General features: G+C 42.2%; 1 protein-coding gene across 5 annotated transcripts in view; it reads right to left on the minus strand.

Moving 5' to 3' along the window:
• Window positions 1–15,806, minus strand: part of pex5la (peroxisomal biogenesis factor 5-like a) — a 120,230-nt gene extending 104,424 nt beyond the window's left edge. For all 5 annotated transcript variants that reach the window (XM_004570229.4, XM_004570227.4, XM_076880674.1 and 2 more), the window contains exon 1: window positions 15,370–15,806. In XM_004570229.4, coding sequence (XP_004570286.1) covers window positions 15,370–15,390 — 21 coding nt within the window. In that variant the 5' untranslated portion in view covers window positions 15,391–15,806. The remainder of the gene's footprint in view (window positions 1–15,369) is intronic.
• Window positions 15,807–19,248: the final 3,442 nt, after the last annotated feature.

Here is a 19,248-nt window from a genome sequence, read left to right on the forward strand (position 1 = left end):
GGCATGCAACTCTTATCTCAAGAGCTTGCTTATCAATAAGCTGGAACAAGATTATAATTTTAAGTAAGGCCTCAACTCTAAATGAACTTTACACAGCGAGTCTTGCTTTGTTTCCTTTCATTTAAAATAGACATTTATTTGATTTTCACAAATGATGCACGCTAATGTGCACAGAGTTGAGATTTTAACATACTGTAAATAGAAGAGGGTGAGTAGACGTACGTGTGTGTGTGTGTGTGTGTGTGTGGGAGGGGGGGTTATTTTTACTGTAAGTTTGTTTCCATTGAGCCATCCATCCAGAAACTTCCAGTTAGTGCTGGTGTCCTTTGGTTTAACTGGGACAACCATCATGTGCTCGAAGAACACCTCTGCAGGTCAGTTTATTTTAATAGCTGCACTTTAATCTGATGTTCGGAGAATTGTTAACACGTGTCTTGAAACGTGCAAATGTGTCCATCTCATAAACTCAGGCATTATTCTTCCATTGTCTAATTTTCACAAGCCTGGATATTTTCTCTGAAAACCCTCAAGACCGTTTTCAGGGAAAATCTCAGCAGCTCACCAATTTCTGAAATACTCAGATCACCTTATCAATCAATCAATCAATCAATCAATCAATCAATCAATCAATCAATCAATCAATCAATCAATCAATCAATCTTTATTTATAAAGCACTTTTCATACAGAAAAAATGTAGCACAAAGTGCTTTACATAGTTAAAAGCAGCCCACCCCACCCTCCAACTCACTCCCCACACTCTCAATACACATATATCCCCCCACCCCCACCCACACACACATACACACACGCGCACACTTAAAGAGTAAAAATTGGGCTGGGCTCGCATGAGCCAAGTGAGGAAACATTATAACAGAGAGCCGTCTGCACCGGGAGCCGGTCACAGACCGCAGCCTCCAGGCTGGGCACACAGCAGGAGGGAGGCCAAGGAGCCCCCCAACCAGGCTGAGAGGACCCCAGAGACCCAGCAGCCACGGTCAATAACAGCCCCGGTGCAGAGAGCGCCCTCCGAGGAAACACTGGAGATATGACGCAATACGATGTATACAGGGTAAAATGATAAAATAAATAAGAACAGGATACAATATAAATATAAATATAAATAGAGTAAGAAGATTAAAATATGAATAAGAATAAAATCAAGAAATATTAGGTAAATCCTAAATTAATAATAGAATGACAGGATAGAATAAATAAGCATAAAAAATAAATAAACGCTAAGTAAAAGCTAAATTAAAAAGGTGGGTCTTGAGCCTGTTCTTAAAAACATGTACGTTCTCTGCGGCCCTGAGCTCCTCCGGCAGGCTGTTCCACAGACGAGGACCATACCACTGAAAAGCTGCCTCTCCGTGAGTATGTGTCCTGACTTTAGGGACAATCAAAAGGCCAGTACCAGAGGACCTCAGGGTCCGCGAGGGTTCGTATGGTAAAAGCAGATCTGAGAGATAAGAAGGCCCAAGACCATTAAGACATTTAAAAACCAATAAAAGAACTTTAAAATCGATCCTGAAACACACGGGGAGCCAGTGCAGCGATTCTAAAACCGGTGTAATGTGGGCCCGCCCTCTGGTCTTCGTCAGCACACGAGCTGCAGAGTTTTGCAAAAGTTGTAAAGTTGAAATATTCTTCTTAGGAAGACCAGAGAGCAGGGCAGTAATCAATGCGACTGGTAATAAAAGCATGCATCAGCATCTCCATGTTGGCCCGAGAGAGAATAGGGTGACTCTGGCTATATTTTTTAGATGATAAAATCCAATTTTGGTTACATGTTTAAAATGTGGGATAAAACCAAGCTCAGAGTCAAAAATAACACCCAGGTTTTTCACTTGTAGCGAAGGACATAGTGAAAATGCCTCTAATTTAGACAAGAGTTTCTCTCTCTGAGCCTCAGGACCGACAATTAAAACTTCAGTTTTGTCCTGGTTAAGCTGTAAAAAGTTTTCTGCCATCCAAGATCTTATATCCAAGATACAGTTAAAAAGGGCATCCATTGGTCTGGTGTCATCAGGAGACACAGAGATGTACAGCTGCGTGTCATCAGCGTAACTGTGGAAGTTCACTCCATGCCTCCTGATGACACCGCCGAGAGGCAACATATACAAATTAAAAAGTACAGGGCCTAGAACCGACCCTTGAGGCACACCACATGTCATTTCATGGATCTTAGAGGAGCATGTATCCATACTCACCATAAAAGATCTGTCAGAGACCTTATCTGACACCAACAACCATGTCATGTGTCTTCCTCAGCCTAATGTTCAACTTGAACTTCAGCAGGTCATCTTGACCATATCAACATTTTCTTGGTGCCGTATGATTGGCATTAATGGGCAGCTGAAGAGGTGTACCTAAAAGAGTGGCCAGTGAGTGTATTTCTGTGTGGCTGGGAAGCTAACCCAACATTTCGTACTATTTTCTATAGCTAAGTCCCCAGACTGCACTCGATCAGCTAAATGATACCGGATATTTACTGCATCCAAGCAGCTTTTACGTAGCTCCACAGGAACAAGAACCAGATGTGTTTTCATGTATGGATTCAGTGATTTATACGATCAAAGTGAAAGCAGAAAGCAGACAGTAAGTCTGACCAGTAATTACAGAAACCATTAATAAGATGAACGCATATACACTGTGAGGGGCGACACAGTCGTGCGGGAATTTGACCTCATTAAGCTGCCAGAGGAGGAAAAGACAGAAAATAGACTGGAAGCACAAAATGTGCAGGAGGTGCTGGGATGGCGCTTGACTCACAAGCCTGTCTGAGAGAGCCGAGTTACTCGTTTGATGTTCTGTGAGACTGGCGCATGAGAGACGAAAACATTAGGAACACTTTCAACGTGAACTGGCTTTGACTTATATAACACTAGATGGGCTTTTATTGTTGCTCTTAACAGCAAGATAATACTTCCACTCATGGCTTGGTGCAGCTTCCCTGCTGAGTAAATTGGTGTGTAGTGCTACAAAAATAGACTCACACCATGCTGCTCAATTTCTGCTGTCAATTAGTAATTTAAAAAGCACACAATCAGTCACTGTCTCTCATGCACAGAATGAGAGAGATGGAGCAGAAATGTATTACGGACCTACTGCAGTGGACGCTCATTCACTGAACTTCTAATGATTGATTAGTTTCACAGTTCTTGGTCCAAGTAGAAAGTTTACAGGAATAAAAGAATAAATGCTGATATTAGTTTATATGAGGTCGGGGTAGCAGCCCATATTTGCCATATAAAAAATATTCCTCTCTGTCTTTAATGCCTACTTGCATTTTTAGAGATGCTCACTTCACAACATTTCAGACCAGTCTACACAAAATGACTCCTGAGGGAATACGTTTAATGGTGATGACAGCATAAGAATCTGATGTGCCGAGATTAGACGTTACTTACCGTGAATGGTGACTCTGAGCGTGCAGACTTCTGCATGCTGTCACTTTGCAAACAGCTTATTTGTTATCGTGTAATTACGCCACACACAAAGAACAGCTGAAGCCTGATATCTACATCACTTCAACTAGACGTTGTCACAGTCAACAAGCCACACATGAGAGTTTTGTTGGATGCAGACACTGTGACAGATCCACAGAAACACCTACACTCTCACTGCTTTTGTCTGTGATGGATTACGCTGAGAGGAAGATCTGGAGGACACAATAGAACAATGTCTGCCACAAGAGGTGAGGTGTGCAGACGTGAATAACTTTAACCAGGGACACGCTGAGACTGTCTGAGCTGCTTCCTAAAGTCCTCGTTTTCAAAACAAGAATCGACACTTTGCGTTAAAATATTAGCCGGCTGCTTCCACTGAAAGCCAAACAAACATGATTTCTCATCTATTTTACTCTACATATATCAGTCGCTCTCCCCAGAAGAGAAACTCTCAGCCTCAGAATCTGAATTCACATTTTGTCACGAGTCAGAATTCTTATTTGAATAAATTAGTTGTATTTTTTTAAATAATTCATGAGGATGAAGTGGTTACAAAAACATGTGATTTAACCAAATAATAACTGATGCTGACTTCTATCCCAAAGGTCAAAGGTCAGTTTTACTATGACGTTGTAACACTTTTCTATGTTCCACATTTGATCAAAATGAGGAATCAGGTATTTTGTTGACATCCTGATAGAGTTGGTGATTCTGACCCAGGTGCTTTGGAGCTCAACCGTTGCCTTTGTCATCACCGTCCTTATCAAATCATTCAGATGCTTTATTGCAGTATTAATACCACAGAATCCCCAAAATACTATCCACCAGTATTCACTATGTCTCAGTGTTAGTTTTATTAGTCATCGAACATTTTCAGTCACAGCTTTTATCTGTCATATGTTAACAGTGACATGTGACCATGTAATGGCCTTATGAGTTCCAGTTACGCATGCGATGCAATATGTTGTTTCTCACCAAACCTAAGATTAAAAAAGTCATGTTTATCTGGGATGCAGCAGGTCTGGTCATGTACAAACACCGTTAAAGGAAAGACTTTGGTTCTGTGAACCTTTACCACACGGGTGTTTCCTTGCGGGTGTTTTGTGTAGAGATGGCACGATACCACTTTTTTATGTCCGATACCGATACCGATATCATAAATTTGGATATCTGCCGATACCGATATGAATCCGATATAGTGTTTTTTAATCAACAAAACTGTTTTTTAATATCTTGCTGCATTTTGTATAAGTTCATACTCAAGTTTAAAACAACAACTACACTAAAGCTATTCTGTACTGATCAATCTAATAAACTTAAACCTACACCATCCTCACTATTCTGGTATTTTAAAGAGTACTTAGCATATATATTAAGCAACCTAACTAATAGAGTTCCAACTCCCAGCAACAATAAAAATAAATAAATAAAAAATAGGGAACCACCCCTCACGCTCCACCTCATGATGCTTAATCGACGTAATCAACCTTAATTTGATGCAGTGTGAAAAAAAATGCACAGAAATCAATTATTTTTCAAGAAATATTAAATAGATTCAACATCTTTCTTCAACAAAATTGCAGACTGCACAGATGGTACCTTCCCAAAGGAAAAAGTACTATAGCTTACTAGGGTATATATATTAGACTTAATAGTTACTATATACAGTAATGGACTTCTATTCATTTTACATCAAATTAAAACTTTGGGTGTCAGATAATTATTTATTAAAAGCTAGACATTTTAAATGAGAATAAGAAAGAAAAGTATGTCTTTGTGCCCCCTTTTCCCTGTTCATGCCCTATCGGCCCCCCTGGCTAAACTTTGCTAGATCCGCCCCTGCACAGTTACCAGCGTCAGCTGTAGAAAAAGATCCTGGAGTAGAAAGTAATATTAAATACATTCTAACAACAGCTGATCAAGCTTAAACGTGCTGCTGTTGTTCAGCCGCTGGTTTCCTCTTTCTGGTGCAAAGTGGGCCAAAAGCAAACTAGAGTCACGGACTCGCGACAGAAAAGCCGATCAGCTGATCATTAAGCAGTTTCATGATTGAAGTAGCAGCCGGAGAGCGAGAGGCAGTCGCTCGTTAAGCTTAACGCAGGAATGCTTTACAAACATTCAGAGATGGACTTACACACTTGCTTTACTTCTCTCGGGATAACTTTATCGGAGATGAAATGCCGGGTTGCTAGCGAAGCTCCACATGCTATCCAGACCACCGACAGGTCCCGCATGCCACAGCCGCTCTATCACGTGATGCATACTGCTCCGAGTGCTAACGTTCTGAGGCGAGTTACGGCGCGTTGCAAGTTTTGTGAGGTGCTTTCGTGATATTTAATGGATCGGATTACATTTTTTATTTTTCTCCGATATCCGATCCAGTAATTTAGGTCAGTATCGGACCAATACCGATACTTAATATCGGATCGGTCCATCTCTAGTTTTGTGTAGATAGTATTAATATAGCATCACCCATTTAGCTGCCAAACAGCATTGTTCATTCCATGCATGTGTGGGGAGATGCCATGCGAGCGGGGTCTTTTGACCTCCTCTCTGGCACGCTGCAGCTCCTGTCATGTGGAGGAATATGAATCACACAAACGTGCCTTGCCTCATTATCTACACTTGTGTGAACATGCATGCTCAAGGGCATATGGATGCATCCATGCAGACAACTGCATGCAGGTACCACATGTGCATTTGGAGAAATATATACACATATTCTTAGCTTGTACCTGCACATGCACAAGAGTGAGATGATTTGCATATGGAGAGTGGCATGTGGGACTGCCCCAGGTGAGAAGTTAGTCCTGCTCTGCTGCGATGCTTTCCTGCCTTTAGCCCTCTCAGCTGGCGCACACTTGCACATACATGCATCCCAGCTGTACACCCAGCTCCTCTTTAAGCTCTGCTCTGTAACCCAACTCTGAACTTCTGCCAGGGAATTCATTAACTGTGTGTCTCACAGGTATTTATAGAAATGCAAGGCAATTCCTTGCTCGCTTGCTTCCAACAGACAGACTTGCACAGAAACTCATAGAGTAGGTGAACTCCACTGGAAGTAGCTCAGTGAACAATAGTAGAGGGGCGCTGCTGTAAATCCATCCATCAAGAAAGCCTAAACAAATCTCATACTCACAATTTCTGCAGCATATCTTTGCACAAAGTGTTTAATTGACACATTTTTCAGCTACAGTATCATTATCCTCCACACTTCATCCTTCACTCCGCATTTACAAATAACATCAAAGGCTCCTTTTTCACTACAGCCTTACACAGGAGAGCTTTGACAAATTAGTGTTTCATGTGGCAAAAGCTTCTTAAAATTAAAGGAAATTAGAGCAGCTTTAGTTCAGAGTTTCATTATTTTGGCGTCTCTACAAACAGCTTGCTTCTCACAGCTGTAAACTGCTGGGTAGCACTTGGTTGTAAGTACAGGGCTGCGACAGAGTGCTCAAATTGTCATTAGTGGTGATCATGAGAGGGATGTAATTGGTGTTTGTGGGTACATACTAATTGATGTGATAATTTGCAGACCTTGGTTTATGTGGAGTGTTCTCCTGCAATTATCTGACAAGATTACTGGTTCACAGAGGAAGAGCCATTGTATAAGGCTGAGCACTGATGGTGAAGTTGCTAGTCTAGGTTCAAATACAGAAGGCAGGAAGCTGGGAGTCAGCAAATCAAAAGATGAGTATCTCTTGCTCGGGGCACAAAAACAGATTCTCACATTAAAACAGCAGGGACGGTGAATTTGAGAGCGGGATTTCAAGCGTTCCCCATGGAGCAACAACCTTCGGATAGACCCGACTATTTGCAGTTTCCTGTGGCCCCTCTCTCTCTCTCGCCGTCTGTTTCTACTCACGAGACGTTAAAAAGTTACTTGTATCCCATAAATGGGAGATATTAGGCTGCGGGAAACAAATAAATGAATTTGAAACTGATTTTGTTAGAAACGGCGTTACGTCACTTTATTAAGCTGTGATAATGTTTCAAGCACAGAAGAACCAGTTTGGCCAGTCAAATCATGTCCGTGCGGCGCTAACGCTTACATGTCGCATCTTTCCTTTAATGTTGGCACTTTCAAGCTTGCCTGTCCATCCATTACCAAAGTGACTGAAAGATCTGAGCTCAAATTACACCGGTGGGATCACTTTTGTCATTTACATAAACAAAGTAAAGAGGCGAGTGGTTGGGATACAATTAGGACAATGCTCACTGCATGAAAGCGTCATTTCTTTTGTTACCAAAACACACGGCTAATGAAGAACAGACCAAAATCTCGAAAGAAGCCCCAAAATGGCAGAAATAAACTCAGAGCAAAAACAGGATGCAGAGTTGGGGCCTTAGTTTGAGTTGAAGTGACAGGCTGGGCAACCAAAAGCAGCTAATCATGTGTTCACACGAGCTGAACTAAATCTGGACGAGAACTACGTTTCTGAAGACTGGCACATTTTGCACTACTAAAGATCTTAAATACACATTTCTACCTCTTGACTGCTTCATGTAGGTGAAACTATCAGTTTTAAAGTCTTCACTTTTGTCTCTGGTAAACTCTCAGAGCCATTTTTCAAAATTATTATTGACAATAAATTGCTGAAAGAAATGTCTTTTGAAAATGATATATGTTAATATATTTAGACCAGTGGCAGTAGATAAAGCGCTATACATGCATGCAGTAAATCTATCTGGTGAATTTACAGAGGAGGGGCCAAACTAACTTATCAGCGGGAAGCCCCGTGGAGGTGATGCTCACATCTGGCACAGTGAACCTGCGTATTTGTTTACCAACAGCTCTCATCCATGACACCTCCTATATATCCCTGGAGGCCCAAACACATGCGCTCTCCGCACTCAGGCCCTCGTATGTCTGGTTTCTGGAGCAAATTAATTCCCAGTTGGAGAATGGCTGTTATGAATGGGTCGGGTGAAAGAGATGGATGGGCTACCCGTTCTTCTGCACAGCCCCTCCGCTTCCAGTGACAAAGATGCTGAGGCTTGTCCTACTTTTGTGGGAGGAAAAATGTGGCTCTGTACAGTAGCTCAGGGGACTCTCGGCGTGGGGTTGGGAGGGCTGCCGTGTTAACAGACTTGAGGCAGAAAGACACCCGGAGGAAATCAGCGAACAGAGATGATGGTGTAGAGCTGTGAAGCCGTGAAGCCGGGTTCCTTACGTCGATTGCATCCTCTCTCGGTTACAGGCTTCCCGTTTGAGAAAGCTTGCAAAGTTGTGCTAACATTTGGTGAGGGCGATTTTGTGTGTGTCACTAGCTAAGACAGTCAGCCTAATTGCTCTGCTACTCTGTGAGCTGCTGCACTGCTTTGGTGTAGAGAAGCTCCTGTCTGCAAAAAACTGTATAATAGCAACCGAGTCCAGCGGTTTTAAAAGAGTCCTCAAAACGCTGAGCAGTGCACATTTTGAGCCACGGTCTATAGAAATGTACTCTTAAGGTGTGAATGATATAAACATACTGCACATATACCACAGCTTCCTTATGTTAAAGCTGGGCACTAATGAATTGTGCCCTTATGAATGACTAAGGTCCAGGAAGATATGAATCCTCCAAGTCATCCCAGTCAGAGAGCAGGTGGTTATTCAGGAAACTGTGATTCCAAAGGACAGACTGGAGCCTGGATTTAACAGGAAAGAGATGAATATTCAGTACAATGTGACATGACTGCATCATGACCCTTTTTCTCCTCCGTCCGCTCTCCTCAGCCCAACCTCTTGTCACATCATTCACACCCACATCTGGACTTAATGTCCTTTTTTCCTCCTTTTTTGATTATTCTGTTTCATGAATGGGCGGGTGTTCAAAGAAAGGACAGATGACAGTGAATAACAAAATTTGTCACGGTCCTGGGCCAGTGACCCAGTGTTTTTGCTTTTGTACTTTTCCTTTTGATTTTATTACAAAGTATGACTGTCTGTTTTGGTTCTGTCCTAGTATTTCAGCTTCCTAGTTTTGGTAGCACTTCCTGAGTTCTTGTTTTTAGGTTTTGTTATTTGGTCTCCCGGTCTCTGTCTCTTCCTTCTGTCTGTCCACGGTGTTATTTTATCTGCTTTCTGTGTCTGTTAAGTTCTGTGTCTCGTCTGGATCTCTCTGTCTGTCGTGTACTTCCTGTTTTACTTTGTAGGTCTGTGCCTTATGTCTGTGCGTTCAGCTTTGTGCTCTCCCTGTCTCGTCAGTGTAATCAGCGTCAGCCGTGTCTCCCAGCTGTTTCCTCTTAGCTCTGTTCACCTCTTGTATTTAGCGTCTTCCCCTGCTCGCTGTCGCGTCGTACCTTCATACCTCCCCTGTGTGTTCAGTTTGCCGACCTGCCTGCTTGCTAGTTTAGTTTTGTATTCGCAGTTCAGTTCTGTTCAGTTTGTGCACATCAATAAATCTGCTTAAGGTTCACCCTTTAGTTCCTGCGTTTGTGAGTCCTGCATTTTGGGTCCTCTCTCCCTGCCTGCCTGCACACAGCCATGACAAAATTCCCATTCTCCGTGGCAAGAAGAACAATCCCTTTTTTCCTCAATCTGCTTATAGGGCAACAGCTGCTGATGAATGCTTGAATCCCTCTTAGTCTCCGTCTAGTCCGCTTTACAAGCTCCACAAGCTGCTCAGGGTCTCTATTCAGCCTTAACTACCCAAACAGGGGAAGTAGAAAAGCCCAGTGACTGAAGGCTGGATGTCGGCTACGTAGGCTACCTTAGAAAGCAGCGGCAGAAGGCAAATCTTTCAGGTTGTTTATCTTGTGGTTAATTAGACATTTTTTTCCTCTCTGTATAAAGACATATTTGGCGCGAGTCAGCAATTCTCTGGTTTGGAAAATGTGTATTTTTTATATTTTTAATTCAATTTCAATTTCAATTTTATTTCTATAGCACATTTAAAAGTCACAGGTACAACAAAGTGCTTCACAGACGAGCCATACTTTAAATACCACAAATGTTAAACTAGTGTTCATGGCACAGAACAGCTGTGCATGACTTCACAGAATATGCAGCAGGACAATGCTTCAAAGCAGTACTTCTATCTAAATGTATGTAAATTAGTCCGTAAGGCCCGTAGCACCACTTAAATGAACCTTTTTACCCAATACATGCAAAGAAAAAAACATGGTGGCGATGGCACTGGCCTAACAGCAGCTGTGTCCCCAAGAAAGACAGTGCACCCCACTACGCTGCAAACACTGCTCAGGAACAGCTCGAGGACACCACTCAGCCTCCAATTTCTGCATATACCAATCCAATAAACCATTTGCACTAGCACAAGTGGATTCATGAAGTCCCTACCCAGCAACAAACAGGACCCAAAAATCTGCTGTCCCTGGAGGACCTGTCTCTAAGCCCTGAAAAATCAGAGATGTTCTGGGGACACGAGGAGTACATAGACAAGATACTGCAGTTGGTTTTGATGTTTTGATAAGTGGAAGTAAAAATAAGGGAAGTTTAAACGCAAGTTCAGACCCCAGTGTCTCCATCCATCTATCCGTTCATCTTCTGCCACTCCTATGAGTCCAGGTTGCAGGGGAAACATTTAAAGCAGACATGCCCGGACCTCCCTCTCCCCACCTACCTTCTCTAAGTCATCTGGGACACCCAGGCATTCCCATGCCAGACAAAAGATATAATCCCGAGCATGTCCTGAGTCTGCCTTGGGTTCTCCTTCCAGGCAGACATACCATCAACACCTTAGCTAGTAGAAATCCAGAAGCCAAAACATCTCATCTCAGTCCCTACGAACGACTCTACTCTGTGTCTCTCCTGAATGGCCAACTTCGCCACCTTATAAGACAGTAGTCTCATATATATTGAAAAGTTAGAATGCCCTGATACCATCAGACAGTGAGAGAGACCATGATTTTAACAACCACTGAGACTCTTAAGAAAAAATAAATGGTGAATAATAAATGTTCAGGGTTTGAGGGGCTGCTAATCTCCTGAACATCCATAATGTAACGGTTTGTAAGTGTTACAGTAGTTAGGACGTCTACAGGTTTCAAGCCCCGCTACATATTTTCAACAAGGAGAGCAGTACTGTCTGTGGAGCTTTTGTTCCAGCCGGATGCCACCTGATTTCACTCATTATCCTGGCTCCTGAAATAGTCAGGCCTATTAAATGGCTCTTAATCAAGACCATGGTTCATTAAATCAAGGAGACTTTAAAATAGTGGAAAAAGCTTCCGGGAGTCCTCTGCTGTCCCTCAAGCTGACCGCCACAGCTGTGGGAGAGGCGCTGATAAAAACCTTACAACAACAACATTAAGAGTTTAACATACATGAAGTACAGCCTGATTGATTGCACAGCTCCGACCGATGAAAGGGTGTTTCAGGATGTTACATGCATGCTTGCATACGTTCTCTTGCTGGGTTGTGATACCCTGACGCTCTTGTATGCTCCCTTGTTTTTTCTGAATCTGTTGATTCATTAATATTTTTAAGTTCTCCAAAAGGTTTTATCCACTAAGCATTGTTTAAATTTTCAGAGTAGTTATATTTGAATATTCTAATATTTGTGTTTAATAGGATATACAGGTCATCCGATTACCACAATTTATTTTTACTCAATTAAATTTTATTTAAAAAGCGCCAAATCACAACAACAGTCGCCTCAAGGTGCTTTATATTGTAAGGTAGACCCTACAATAAACCCAACAATCATATGACCCCCTATGAGCAAGGACTTTGGCGACAGTGGGAAGGAAAAACTCCCTTTTAACAGGAAGAAAGCTAGGGATGGGGTGAGAGAAGGAAGACGGGATAAAGACATGCTGTGGAAGAGAGACAGAGATTGATAACAAGTGTGATTCAGTGCAGAGGTCTGTGGTCTATGGTGACTGGAAAGGAAAAACTCAATGCATCATGGGAAACCCCAGCAGCTATTGCAGCATAACTAAGGGAGGATTCAGGGTCACCTGGTCCAGCCCTAACTATATGCTTTAGCAAAAAGGAAAGTTTGAAGCCTAATCTTGAAAGTAGAGATAGTGTCTGTCTCCTGAATCCAAACTGGAAGCTGGTTCCACAGAAGAGGGGCCTGAAAACTGAAGGCTCTGCCTCCCATTCTACTTTTAAATACTCTAAATACTCTTTGCATTTGAATACATGAATATAGCTCTGAGAAAAGCTTTTGGCTGATTGCACTGAGAAGAACCCAAAAATACAAAGATATGCGCCATGCTGTGACAAATAAAAGACAAGGAAATGAAATGCAAACTAAGAAGCTTTCACCCAAGACAGCAAACTGTATGAGTAAATCTAGTACACGTCTAATACAATATTGATGTGAATGACTGTGATCTTAAGAGACTTGATCTACTTCTGATCAGCGAAAGCATCCATCTGAGATGCTCCCCGAGGGCCTTGAAAAATGGTAATCAAATTACGTAATCATGTTGCGCTTAACAGAGCAAACATCTAAAGGCCTTGGAGCGTCGCTTCCATTAAGCCAGTATGTTTTATACACACAGTACACGCACTAATTAGATATACTGTAAACACGAATACCAAAGCAGCTAAAGCCAATTCAGCGATTGCAGTGTACAAATTGAAATGTTCTCATGTAGTTTGATGAAGAATGGGTGTACTAAATCTTAAACTTTAATAAATGTACTACTGTATACAAGTGAAATATGCAGGGAAGTAACAGAAACAGTATGTTTTGTAGCTTTTTGATAAAGATGAGCAGCTGTTACACACCTTTGGTTTACCCTTCTCTTAAAGGTAAAACGTTTCTCGATGTCACGTTTTATACCATAACACGCAAACACACATTTGTAACTGCCTGGATGCTGGGTGTTATCATTACCCATGTGTTTAGGGTTCATTTAGGGGAAAAAGAATAACTGGAAAAAAATAGCAGACACAAGTCCAGCATTGTATTTCTGCCAGCAGCTCTCTGCAGACCACAATCCTCAACAGCCAACCAACACTTGGCATCAATCATGAGACCATGCACAGGCCAAAATATTTGATTCATCCAATAATGTTTCATTGTGTGAATATCCCCTGCACTTATGCAAAATGTGTTTATGGAAATACAGAAAGCCTTGGATTAAACTGCACACTGGCCCGCACATGCTCCGCTTATCCAGGTCGCAGGGAAAGGAGAAGGTTATCAAATAAGAAATGGTAAGATGGAAACTGGACATTCTTATCTCGCTCCCCAGCCAGCTGCCTCCTGAGCTGCAACATTCATAAGCTGACAAATCGTGCTGACTGACAATTGTGTAATAAAGGAGAACTTACAAGTGTAGCTACTTTGGGATAGGAAATCTGATAGCTCTGACTGACGGATTTCCTATCCCAGTAATGCATCACAAAGTGTGTGCAGTGTGAGCTTCACTTGAAATTCCGGCGACCCATTACGCCCAGTGATTTCCACCTCCAGCATAAATTTGGAGGTCACATTAGGCCTGTGAAATGCTTGATGCAAAAATGAAAATGCAAACATAACGGACGTGCACTTCATGTTTTACTGACTGTGTGTGATACAATTTAAACCGTTATGAAGAGCGAACAACTCTAAAAGTGTTCCACGTTGATTAATTTCTGCAAAAAAGCGCTGACAAATGTGCATATTAGCCTCTTCTCTTCGAGGAAAAACAGTCCTCCTTTATGCCCAAAGAAGCCATGCTATCAGTTCCAGTGTCTCTCCGACAAGAGTCTGATAGTGTTACCGATTTAGATAGCTCAGATTTCATATGCTCTCCCAGAAGCAAACACTTTACTTCAAGGAGAAAGGGATGGAAAAATAAATGTATCCCTTACACAAGCGGATGTCAAAGCAAAAATATTCCCATTACTCACTGCTGCTAAATAACTTCCGTATAATCTCTTAGAAAGCACAGTGTTTTGTTACAGCTGTGATCTAAACATGGCACAGAGTGTAATGACTTGCGTGCATGTGATGAAAAACACAGAAAGTGTCTGACAACTGAAACATGAATGTAACAGAGAAAACTTTGATTCAAAGCACGTGATTTTCTCCTTTTTAAAAAATCATCCAGTTTCTGAGGTTTTCCGCTGACCCTCCCATAACAAACACGTCCGTGGTCATCCAGGCAAGAACTGTTGGCATTTTCAATGAATACCGCTGCTTGAGTAATATATCATGAAATATTAAATGTTGGTCTTCAAAGCTCCCGAGTACTGACTCAGGACTGCTGGTCTTTTATTACATAATCAGCTGTCTGGAAACGAATGTATCTTTGTCAAGCAGCCGTGTAAATTTCACTCCATGTTTATAAAGCAAAGCAGAGGCTAACATTAACCGCAGAGGAGGGGGTTACTGTTTATGTGACAGCGTGTGATTGTACCGCACGCCACACATGCAGCTGTTGGAAGCTGCTCACTGTAACCCTCCGGTCTCTGCTGAAGTCAGAAAGCTGATCGTCGTCAGCTCGCCTCGTTTTAACGTCTCAGATGAGTTTCAGGCTCTTATTAAGAGCTGACTGAAAATTGACGTCAAATTGCGTGACGTCACGCGAGTGATTTGTTGCGATGTCACGGGCTGCCTGGTTAAACAGACGAGGTTTGCCTCCTGTTTACCTTTGGCACGCACCTGCACTTGCAGTTGGCGCGCCACAGTGCCCTTCACTCCCTCCGTCTCCCCGGTGATTACCGCAGCTAATGAAGGCTGTAGCAGACTCGAGTGCTGGACTAAATTCACGTATTAACAGCCTCTTTGAGCAAATTTCCCCCCCAAAACTTGAAGGGCCCGCATCAGCACACGTCTCTCAGGTAAATACGGCGTCAACATCGAAACAGCAGTGCCTCGAGATTACTAAACCCACAAGGAATGAAAAAAACAAAACAAAACAGAAAAGCTCTTAACATGAACTACAAATGCATCCAAATCTTGTTCATTTGTTCCATCACAACTGCAACATTTCGTTTTCCATCTTAATTGAGACGTGCACATCCTGCCTCCTTACCTGTAAATGCCCCTGGTACATATTGAGCACACAGTCGGTCGCGGCTCTCTCCGTCACTGGATCTTCCTTTTACACTTCTTCCCGGCTTGTATGGGGCGCACAGTGTCAAACTCCAAGTGTGGACATCAGAAGCCGAAGGAGAGTTTTTGGACTGGAGGTCCAAAAAGGAGCAGACAGAGCGGAGCTGTCCTCTCCTCGGGTGCTGAAGCTGACACTTTGCGCTCATCCAGGATACCTCAGCGCGCTGACACACACGGAGAGCGACGCCGGACGGCACTTTCTTTTCTTTCCTGGTTTTTTAATACTTGCAGATTCCTGAAATAGTCCTTACATGAAAAACACAAACAAACAAAAATAAAATTCTCTCGAGATTCAAGTCTTCATTCTGAGCGCGCTGGCGTTTTCCTTTCGGTCTTGCTTATGTTTTGACGCTCCTGCTGGGCTCTCTCTTCTTATAGCGCGCTCCTCTCTCCTGCTTCCCGACTACTCCCTCTAACCCAGCCCTCTGGTGCCTCCCCCAGTGATGACGTGCACAGCTCTCGCTCGCTCGCTCTCAAGATCGTGTTCAGGAAATTTCAAAAGTTCACAGGCGTAGAAGAAGAATTTATAGCAGAAGGATTTTGTCATGAGCAAATTGATTTTAAAAACGTTTTATAAGCTTTTATAAGCCTCCCGCTGAGAAAGCAGCTGAATGACACGGTTAAAACACGCAGAGGAAACAGCGTCTACAGAGCGTGACATCTGCGTGCGATGAACCAATTAGTTGCCGTTTTCACTCGTTTTAATTAGTGGAAGCCACAATTCAGTGATCAAAAACAATGGAGACATGTGGTTTCTTAGCAACGTAGGAGATCTATATGTTTAAAGTATAGCCCACATTACTGTCAGTGCGCGTGTTTTAATCTCACACGTACACACGCATGTATGCAGATGTTTTCTACTGAATAACAGAATATCAAATACACAGCAAGCTTTTATTTTATTCTAAAATAGCTCACTGGGAGCGGAACAGCTCCAGATTAGTGTATCAATGACAAACAAACAAACAAACAAACAAACAAACAAACAAACAAACAAACAAACAAACAAACAAACAAAAACACGGATTCAGATTAGATCTAACGGGGCAATGGCAACTTTGCCTGTTTTCATACCTACATGAAAACATATGTAGGTCTACAATGTCTTGGTGGGGGTGGGAGTTATGTATTATGAGAATTTCAACAACACTTCATCCAGAAGTTCAGCTTCTGGTGAAAATTTAGTTAATTTCTTTTTCAATTTGCTGATAGCACCTCGACACTCTGGAAGGATTTTTGACCTTTTGTCTTCTCTGACCAGCTGGAGCAGGGCCGCTTTGTGTTCTGCACCTAATAGCAAAACATTTTCCTCTATTCTTCCTTTCCTGCAAAGTAAACACACTTTGCCAGTGTCAGCTGGTACTGTGTCCCCCTCAGTGGAGTCACACAGCTTGTTGGGTGCAGACTGAGAGTGAAGGAGACTTCTTCGTATATCCAGTGAGCCACACATTTACACCGAAGCTATTGGGATGGATGAAAGGATTATTTTGGAAAACAATTCCTAACATTTAGTTTTGATACACAGGGATATATTTTTTTAGCAGTTTAATCAATACTTTACCTTACTTTGCAGACGTGTAGCAAAGGATTACTGATGTGGAGTGCACCACCATCTGGACATCTGGTGATATAAGCACTCACACTGAACATATAGCTGAGCAGAGCCCTCAAAGACATGCTTTGCTTCAAGATGCAGCTTGAGAAACCTTAGCGAAGTAATCGAGTCACATATCAAAGCAGTAAAGCATGCCCATCTTTTTGTGTATCTGCCTGTCAAGAGATAATTTATGTAAAAGGCAGAGGGATTCTTAAATTATTCCTTCCACCCCCTGACTATATTCTCAGTTGAGATAAGCAGAACAATATCCCCACTGTACATCGTGTGGGCTGAAAGCTGCTTCCCCCTCCTGAGTTGTCTGACAGTCTGCTGGAATCTCTTCAAGGCTGACCCAAAGCGTAGCTCTACGACCTCGCTGAACTCCTCCCACGCCTGAGTTTTTGCTTTGACAACCATTGAAGCCACAGCCCGCTTGGCCTGCTGGTCAGCTGCCTGCAGAGTCCCACAAGCTGACCGAGTGAAAAAGACTCCTCTACAGCCTGATGGCTCTTTTTACCCCTGGTGTACACCATCTGGTTCAGGGGTTGCCGCTGCATGAGCACTAACAACCTGAAGGCCACAGCTCTAATGTGTCCTCACATTTGGAGGCAAAAAGTAAAGTACTGTTAATCTTACAATACCCAATGAATGAGAGCACGTACAGCATGGATGTCAAAATGATTTTATAGCACGGACCACGTACAGCCCACTTTGATCTTAAGTGGGATGGGCCAAAGAAACGGTCCTTTGCGTTAGTCTATGAATGTTTAAATAATTATTTCAGTGTAATATCAGAAGCCATGGGGGAGATCTTTATCAGTGGGAAATGTTATAAAACTTATGAACATAAAGTTTTCCAGTGCCATCCGGTTGGAGTCTTTGCCAGGCCAATTCTGGCCCCAGGGCCTTATGTTTGACACCCCTGATGTATAGGAACAGAGTAACAAGTTAGTGCATTTACTCACGTATTGAACGTAAAGTATTTCTATGTAATGCCACATTTCCACTATATTTTAGGTGCAAATAGTGTACTTTGTAGTTTAATTTTAGTTCTGATTTTTGCCTCCCCTCCCACCTTTCTCCTGATCCCCTTCATGTCAGCAAATTTTAAAAACCCTGGAAACTCCCGTGATTGGAGGCGCTGAGCACGGTCTAATCATTACATCCTGTTTCCCTGGAAATGTTGTTGAAGCTCTGCTGTATCTGAACATCACCCAAAAGAACTGGAATTAACTGTCTTTGTGAAACGGCCCAGGATCTTTTGAGGGCAGCAGAGGCTTGTGTGGACATCAAACCAAACACATCTGTAATTATTAACACACTGTCCTTTAATAAAGGTGTAAGTTGTTGCTTTTCAGAAGCTCTCACTGTAATTTGCTGTGCAACAACACCAACACATCAGTCCTGTCTTATTCTTCATGCTTCACTACATTAAAAAAATCTAGTCTAAAGTCAAGAAAGCACGATTATTACATCCTGGGTCTTTATTGTTTACCAAACGTACACAGACCTATTTTTAAAAATCGATATATGATCACAGATTGTAGTGTTTTATCGAGGAGTCATATTGTTATATATTTCATAATGGTGCTCACATGTGCACGTGCTGGCCTTTAAATCTATGTTTAGATTAACAGAAATGGTGAAAATATTATTAAAGTTAACAAGAAGGGAATTACTGCTCTTTGGCTGGCCACTTATTTCAGTCAAATTGAAAATGAATTGTTTTATCTGCTTTGGATAATTACCAGCTACAAAACACAGCTAAAGAAGAATTACAATAAATACTGAGCAGTACTGCTGTGATTTTTTAATGAGACGTACGGACTGAGAATGTTGGAAAGTGGGAATAAAAGCGTAAACCAAGTTTCATGTCAGTGACACATATACATGCTTCAGTGTTCACACAGGTGAATTCGACCATGGTGCATCTCACCCCCCAAAAACAAACAAAGTCTTTTGAACACTGACTGATTTCTGGTATAATCATGACGTCACTGCTTTGCTTTTTGCCAACAGACATCTCGGCTCATTCTAAGCAGACCAACCGCTTTGGACCCTCTGACTAAATTTGAATCACCATGCAGATCCTCTAACTCATTGGGCGTCACCGGCGGGGCGGTTTTTGGTCACAGCTTTTTGGAATTATCCACTTAGTGTGGAGAATATAGCTTGATGATTCAGGTATTAATTAACACCATC

This window comes from Maylandia zebra, linkage group LG23 (assembly GCF_041146795.1).
Source record: "Maylandia zebra isolate NMK-2024a linkage group LG23, Mzebra_GT3a, whole genome shotgun sequence".
Taxonomy (NCBI): Eukaryota; Metazoa; Chordata; class Actinopteri; order Cichliformes; family Cichlidae; genus Maylandia; species Maylandia zebra.